General features: G+C 39.7%; 1 protein-coding gene across 1 annotated transcript; it reads left to right on the forward strand.

Moving 5' to 3' along the window:
- Positions 1 to 6,837: 6,837 nt before the first annotated feature.
- On the forward strand, positions 6,838 to 8,172 carry LOC130969834 (ethylene-responsive transcription factor ERF039-like). Its single transcript, XM_057895731.1, has one exon. It carries the CDS (start codon positions 6,929 to 6,931, stop codon positions 7,499 to 7,501), a length of 573 nt encoding a protein of 190 aa, XP_057751714.1. The 5' UTR covers positions 6,838 to 6,928; the 3' UTR covers positions 7,502 to 8,172.
- The last annotated feature ends 201 nt before the right edge of the window (positions 8,173 to 8,373 follow it).

Raw genomic sequence — 8,373 nt, forward strand, 5'->3', positions numbered from 1 at the left:
TTTTTGAGAGAATTTTTCACTTTTATTTTTTTTATACAGATATAATAAATAATAAAAGAGTAAATTGGTAATGTCTATATCAATACACTAGTATAATAATGGAGACGGAAAAGAATGTTTATTTGAAGTACGAATTTTTGTTCCTAAAATATAATTTTCCATACTCAAACTCATGATCTTTTTGTTAGAGTGCAAAGTACTTACATTAATTAATCTTATATTTGTTACAACTATAAAATAATGATAATATGTGAGAGAAGTTTGGTGTACTATTTTTTCTCTAAAATAACATTTATTATATATAATTTATCAAAAAATGTTATTTATAAGAGTTAATTAAATTGAGAAATTAAAATATGATATACGTATCATTTTGACTAATTTCACATTTATTATTATTATACACATTTAATTTATAAAGGTTATTAAATATTAATGCATTAGTATATACTAAAAATATTCAAACTTAATAATTTTTAATTGAATTTTTAAAAAGATTATCATTTGATTAAATATTACTTTTGTTAGTCACCAAAAAAAAAAATTACTTTTGTTAATATTATACACTAGTAGAATTAAAAAGAATTTTTAAAAAATAATGCTAAAAAAAGTTACTACCATAAAGAGAACTATATAACTCTCTCTCTATATATATATAAGTAAAATTTTAAAGTGATTCTGAAACTCATTGTTTGTATCGAAAAGATTTTTGAGATTTAAACTGCATCATAAATATTTTTAAAATTGAGCACCACTGATAGCTCCCAAAGTCCAAATGAAGAAGACCAGCCCGAAACGGAGTTGCCCAATACAGAGGAAGACACAAAAGGGCAGCCAACGCAAGGTGTTAGGCTGTCTCAAGTGGAAGAACCCAAAAAACAGCGAACCAAGAGAGCTCCAGGCTGGATGAAGGATTTTGTTATTGGATGAAGCTGTGCGTAACAGAGAAACATTTTCCTGTGCTGAGCTGGTTAGTTTGTTACGGGGAAGGGGAAAATATATGGAATTGAGAATGATTCAGAGTTAGTTAGAGTATTGTGTGAAGAAACGTTTTCTGAGTGTTCCCCCACTCGAATAGGGGCAGTGTCTGTTTCGTTCATTTCCATTATCATTTCACATTCAATAATATACAGTTTTCATTCCACTACTGTGCATTCTACTATATTTCACTACTCAATTGTAATATCATTAACAGTCACGAATAAGGTCTATCATTTGGTACTCTTGTTGAGAGAGGATGGTGATCCCTGCTGAACTCAACCCACAGCACGAGCTTGCAGCTCTGCAGAGAAGTCATGTTGAGATTCCAACCAAGTGTCCACCACGAATGAGCAAATGGATGGACTGGAAGAGTCGCTGCGGGAGATTCGGAGCATGCTGAAAGAATCCCTGAAGAAAAAGAAGGTGGTCAGTGAGTCCGATGAGGAGGATGGAGCACAGTCATCTTACGGGCAATCTGTTCGCAACAATAATCACATGACTAGAGGTATTAAAGCTGAACTACCAATATTTGATGGTGATAGAGTAGAAGAATGGGTATTCAAAGCCCGTGAGTACTTTGAATGGTATGCTGTACCGGAAGATATGAGAGTGCGTATGATTTCTTTTCATTTAATTGGTCCTGCTTATGCATGGTATCGTTGGGGTGTTAATAACAATATTCGTTATACATGGGACTCATTTTTAGAAGCTCTCTTAGTTCGTTTTGGACAGAATCAATTTTACGATCCTAAAGCAGCACTCAAGGAGTTAAAACAGGTGAATACTGTGGCTGAATACCAGAGCCAATTTGAGGAGCTCACCAATCAGGTGACGGGACTAAGTGAGGAATGAGTAATCTCTCTATTTGTGACTGATTTGCAAGATTACTTAAAATGTGAGCTACTCCTAGCCAAACCTACCTCATATGTGACAGCAGTATCCTTAGCCAAGCTCTATGAGCAGAAAAACAACAGTCCCACCCAAAATTCACAAGCCTACCTCATCCAAACAGCCGCCATAATAGCCCAAACACCAACCCTCCACCCACCAGAAACCCAAACAACACTTTTCAACCCCATTTTGTTCCTGTCCCACTTAATTCACCCAACACCAGCAACCAAAAAACTTTGAATTTCACCCCACCATTCAATAAACTATCAGCTGCTGAAATTAAAATGAAGAGAGAAAAAGGAATGTGTTATTATTGTGACGAGAAGTGGTCACCTAGACATCGGTGCAAGACATCCTGCTATTTATTGATTGGAGATGAGAAAATGCAGAAAATTCTGAAGGAGCCTGAACCTGTTATGGTCCAAATTACAAATGAGGAGCAACCTGTAGTGGTCGGTCCTGTACAACTAGAAATCAGTTTTAATGCCATGGTTGGTCAATACCAACCAACAACATTTAGGCTGAAAGGAACTTACAAGGGACACAAAGTTATGGTCCTAATTGATGGAGGCAGTTCGCATAATTTTGTGAAAGCCAGGGTTGCTGAAAAACTGGATTTCCCAATTCAACAAACCACACCACTACGAGTACTGGTTGGGAATGGTGATGTCATTGGTTGTAAGGCAGTGTGTGAAAATGTACCCCTGGTAATGCAAGGGTATCAGTTTACAATCAGCACTTTCATGCTAGATTTACAGGATGCTGATATAATTTTGGGGGTTCAATGGCTCATGTGCTTGGGCTATGTGATAACACATTATGGTCTACTCACTATGGAATTTGTTGTGAATAATTTACCTATCAAATTACAAGGAGACAGGCTGCTTCAGTCTGAGGCGATTAGTAACAAGGTGCTGCAAAGGATGGTGACATCTGAGGTGGTAACCACTATGTACCACTTGAAGATGGTGGATGAGGAGAAGGTATCCGAAGCCACTATCTCCATGGAAGTACGGCGGGTTCTAGAGAAGCATCAGGAAGTGTTTGAAGAACCTACCCAACTGCCACCCCACCGTGATGTGGACCATAATATCAACCTCATTCCAGGGTCACAGCCTGTGAGTATACGATCCTATAAATATCCTCATTTTTAGAAGAAAGAGATGGAGAGATTAGTGTCTGAGATGCTTGAAGCAGGCATTATTCGGGAAAGTCAAAGTGCTTTTTCTAGTCCCGTGTTGTTGGTTAAGAAGAAGGACGGAAGCTGGCGGTTTTGTGTTGATTATAGGGCTCTAAATGCTATTACTGTCAAGGACAAGTTCCCTGTTCCAACCATTGATGAGATATTGGATGAACTTTTTAGGGCAGAATATTTTTCCAAGATCGATTTACGGTCGGGATATCATCAAATTCTCATGAATGAGAATGGGATTCCAATGACAGCCTTCAGAACTCACCAAGGGCACTATGAGTTTGTGGTGATGCCCTTTGGTCTCATGAATACTCCCTCCATATTTCAGGCCACTATGAATAAGGTATTCAGACCCTACCTGAGAAAGTTCATTGCTGTTTTCTTTTATGACATCCTCATCTACAGCAAGACGTGGGACGAGCATCTCACCCATTTGGGGCTTATTTTGGCCATCCTATCTCAGAACAGGCTCTTTGCTAAGCAGTCTAAGTGTCTTTTTGGGCAGTCTCAAGTAGACTACCTTGATCACATAGTGTGTGCAGAAGGGGTGAAAGTTGACCCTTCTAAGATTGATGCAATCCAGGCCTGGCCGAAGCCCACTACCCTTAAATAATTACGGGGATTTTTGGGTCTAACTGGGTATTACAGAAAATTTGTTGCTAGGTATGCCCAAATTGTTCATCCTCTTATTGAGCTTCTGAAAAAGAATAATTTCCATTGGAGAATAGAAGCAGACCAAGCCTTTGACAGTCTCAAAGCGGCCATGGTACAAACACTGGTGCTGGCCTTACCAGATTTTTTCAAGATGTTCACTGTGGAGACTGATGCATCTTATAAAGGAGTAGGGGCTATATTGATTCAGAATGGCCACCCCCTTGCTTATTTTAGCAAGAAGTTGAACCCGAAAATGACTCTTGCCTCAGCTTATATCCATGAACTCTATGCCATTACCCAAGCAGTGGCAAAATGGCGTCACTACCTTCTGAGAAGGAAGTTTGTCATTAAAACAGATCATCAGGGCCTTAAAGAATTAATGATTCAGGTGATTTTGACACCGGATCAGCAGTACTACCTAGTGAAATTATTGGGCTATGATTTTGAAATCGAATATAGGCCAGAAAAATTAAATCTAGTGGCAGATCTTTATCTCGCCACCCAGATTATGATGTTTAGATGGTGTTCAGGAGCTTGACTACTGTCCAAACATCACTGCTTCAATCCTTAAAAGAAGCCAACCAACAGTGTGATCAGATGAGACAGTTGCACCAACAACTGAGGGATGGCAAACTAGGGCCGGATTATGGGGAATGCGAAGGAATACTTATGTACTAAGGCAGGATATGGGTGCCTAATTTTCTGGGCCTACGTGAATTGCTGCTACAAGAATTTCATGCATTAGTGAGAGGGGGACATGGAGGCGTGTTGAAGACATATAGGTCATTGGAAAAAATTTTCTTTTGGCCAGGAATGAGAGCGGGGGTACACAGATTTATTAAACAGTGCGTGGACTGTCAGATGACTAAATATGTGCCAGCTAGAGCACAAGGGTTACTGCAGCCATTACCAATTCCTGCCATACCATGGGAGGAGATTTCACTTGACTTCATTGTACAGCTACCGAAATCGGGGGGATTCAATGCCATTCTAGTTGTGGTAGACCGATTCAGCGAAGTTAGGCATTTCACAGCCCTTAAGCCAGGATTTTCAGCTAAAGATGCATCTAAGGCCTTCATCAATTCGGTGGTCAAGTTACATGGCTTCCCAACTACTATGGTTTCTGATAGAGACCCTATTTTCTTGAGTAAATTCTGGAAGAGTTTGTTTGAATTTAGCGGGACAAAACTGCATTATAGTACAGCTTATCACCCTCATAGTGATGGCCAAACGGAGGTGGTGAATAGAACGTTAGAGCAGTACTTAAGGGTTTTTTATCATTCCTACCCAAATCAATGGTCTACCTACCTGAATTGAGCTGAGTTTTGCTACAACAGTTCCTACCACTCGGCTATCAATATGACATCCCATGAGGCCCTCTATGGGTTCGTAATGAGGAAGTTGTCCGGTTATTTGCCCAGATCGACCACCGTGCTACGGTAGACGAGCTCCTTAGAGCACGAGAGGTGTTGGACAGGGAACTGCGCTATTCCCTACAGCAGGCTCAAGAACGAATGAAGAAACAGGCAGATCAACACCGCCGAGAGAAGCAATTTGAAGTGGGAGATTGGGTGTGGTTGAAGATCAGACCCTATCAGCAGCGGTCCCTCACTAATCATAGTTATAGCAAACTACAAAAGAAGTTTTATAGCCCTATCAAATAAGTCAGAGAGTAAGACAGGTTGCTTACCGGTTGAACCTTCCTTCCTCCTGCGCTCTGCATCCGGTCTTCCACATCTCTGTGCTGAAACAGTACCAAGGAGAACCACCTCAGGGGCCACCGAGCTCGCCCGATCTGCCACCCTCACTGCAACCGCGTCCTCTTGCCATTCTCGATCGTCGTTCAGTGTCAATAGCTGAAGGAACTCGAACACAGGTGTTAGTAGATTGGGAGGGGACCGCACGTGACGAGACAACTTGGGAAGACTTAAGTGAGTTGCAACAGTTGTTTCCAGAAGTTGACCTTGAGGACAAGGTCATTTTGGAGGGGGAGATAATTGATAGCTCCCAAGGCCCAAATGAAGAAGACCAGCTCGAAACGGAGTTACCCAATACAGAGGAAGACACAAAAGGGCAGCCAGCGCAAGGTGTTGGGTCGTCTCAAGTGGAAGAACCCAAAAAACAGCGAACCAAGAGAGCTCCAGGCTGGATGAAGGATTTTGTTATTGGATGAAGCTGTGCGTAACAGAGAAACATTTCCCTGTGCTGAGCTGGTTAGTTTGTTACGGGGAAGGGAAAAATATATGGGATTGAGAATGATTCAGAGTTAGTTAGAGTATTGTGTGAAGAAACGTTTTCTGGAGTGCTCCCCCACTTGAATAGGGGCAGTAGTGTCTGTTTCGCTCATTTTCATTATCATTTTACATTCAATAATATACAACTTTCATTTTAGTACTGGACATTTTACTATATTTCACTACTCAATTACAATATCATTAACAGTCACGAGTAAGATCTATCAACCACGTTAATTTACATTCTCTTTCCATCAAGTTATTAGTTATATTCTAAGTGACCTAATATATATTTTTTTATATTAGACTAGATAAAATAACTTTGTTTTAATTTTGATGTTAAAATACTTGATGAAATAACGTTATTTAACCTTAATAAATTACAAGACCTCTTATCCCAAAAATATATATGATTATTAAAGTTAAATACTATCGTTTTATCAAATATTTTACTCTGGTCCGTCTAATCCAACGTTAAAAGAATATGTTAAGTCACTCACAGCGTAAAAAATAATTCGACCAAAAAAAAAAATAAAGATCAAAATAGTGTAATTTTTTCAAATTTGATCATTTTTATAGCACAATGCAATTAAAATTTTAGAAACTTTTTCATTGCACCTTCACTCTAAATTAGACTAATGAATATCCTTCCTCTTTTATATGTATTGAAAATAAACACCTGTCTTGGTTTTTTAAGTTAAGTTGGTAATTAAAATAAGTTGTTTGTACGATACAATTTTGAAGACCCAAGAGGAAAAAGAAAATAAAAATTTAATAATTAAAAAAATGAAAAGCAGTGAAGCAGTGAAGCACAGGAAATGCCAGCTAGCTAATATAACTCTTTCGCTCCACAGTACATTTGAAAATCCAGTGGCTACAAATTAAAACCCCCCACCCAAAATCTGACTACCAAGAAGCCCGCAAAGCATCATTACTCAACACTCATAACTCAGAATCGAAAGAATAAATCACAAATATGTCCATAACCGAGGAAAATGACAGACCCGACCCGTCCGCTAAACGGGGCACCCAGAAACGTTCCCGCCAGCGCGATACCGCATTCCGCGGGGTTCGAAAACGCAGCTGGGGACGCTACGTCTCCGAGATCAGAATGCCCGGCCAGAAAACCCGTGTATGGCTCGGCTCATTCGGCTCGCCTGAGATGGCGGCTCGTGCATACGACTCCGCCGCTTTCTTCCTCAAAGGAAACTCCGCCACCCTCAATTTCCCCGACCTTGTTCACTCGCTGCCTCGCCCTCTCTCGTCGTCCAGGCGTGACATACAGTCGGCGGCGGCCAAAGCGGCCGTGGAGGTGGCGGATGCACGGAGCGGGCATGACCCGACCGGGTCACCCGGGAAGGCAGATTCGGTGGAGTGGTGGGAAGGTTTGTTGGGAGAAGAGGAAGAGTCAGAGTCGGTTTGGAGAACGACGTGGTTTGAGGATGTGAAGGAATGTGGTCCTATGAATCTCAGTCCTGCAGGTTCCGTTGGAGAATTGACATGGAACGAAGTCTTCAATTTCAACGACGACGTTCTGTTATTCTCCTAAATATCAAATATTAATTCTACTACCATCTTCGTTTTGTTTTATTAACGTAAGGGTAGCTCCGCAGTTAGTCCTACAAACACTGTAAGTAAATTTTAAAATGTAGTTTCTTGCACTTACTTCTTAGGCACCTAGTGTATGTAAAGTGTGTTGTTGTTGTTTTTTTTTTTTTTTTTTTTGGAAAGGAGACAATCATGATGTAAATCTAAAGTTTCACGTCAGTTGAAAAAGGAACGAAACGTGTTATAAGGATACCTCTTCTGTGCACACGTTTTGATCGTGAGCCTTAATAGTTAATAGGAATGAAATGTAAAGGCTCATAGTCATATCCACTAGTAATTTTTATCCCTAATTGTAAGTTGCAAATGTGTTTATTTTTATTTCTCTGATAAATACCTAATTTGGCCCTGTCCATTTCCATTGTGGAGAGCGTCTAACCATAAAAAATGGTTTGTCAATTTCTACCAATAAGTATGCCGCATCTTATGTTTTTATGCCAGACGGTTAGTCCCTCCCTTAAATGATTCGTTCCCCTTAACCAACAGGCTCATGTAGTCGCTTGGAGAGAATGGATTTATTAGTATACACACCTTTTTTTTTTTAATGTTAAAAAACTCGTTCGTAAACAGCCTAGCATTTCAAGTTAAAAGTTAAAACAGTATGGACAACTACCTAAAATTTGGCACTAAAACTTAGTAATGTACAATGAGTGTCCCATTTAATCAATTCTGATAGGAGCTCCGATCCTAATGATATATTGATATGTATATAGAATAACTTTTTTATTTCTTATAAAGAGTATAGTTAAAAATATAATTTAGAGAAGTATTCATACCCTGTCCCAATACTAAAGGCCCAGGTCCAAACGAAAGGCC

The sequence above is a fragment of the Arachis stenosperma genome, chromosome 3, assembly GCF_014773155.1.
Source record: "Arachis stenosperma cultivar V10309 chromosome 3, arast.V10309.gnm1.PFL2, whole genome shotgun sequence".
Lineage (NCBI taxonomy): Eukaryota > Viridiplantae > Streptophyta > Magnoliopsida > Fabales > Fabaceae > Arachis > Arachis stenosperma.

What these genes read in the sequence shown, in the direction of transcription:
- LOC130969834 (XM_057895731.1), top strand. Translation starts at nt 6,929, where the DNA reads ATGTCCATAACCGAGGAAAATGACAGACCCGACCCGTCCGCTAAACGG.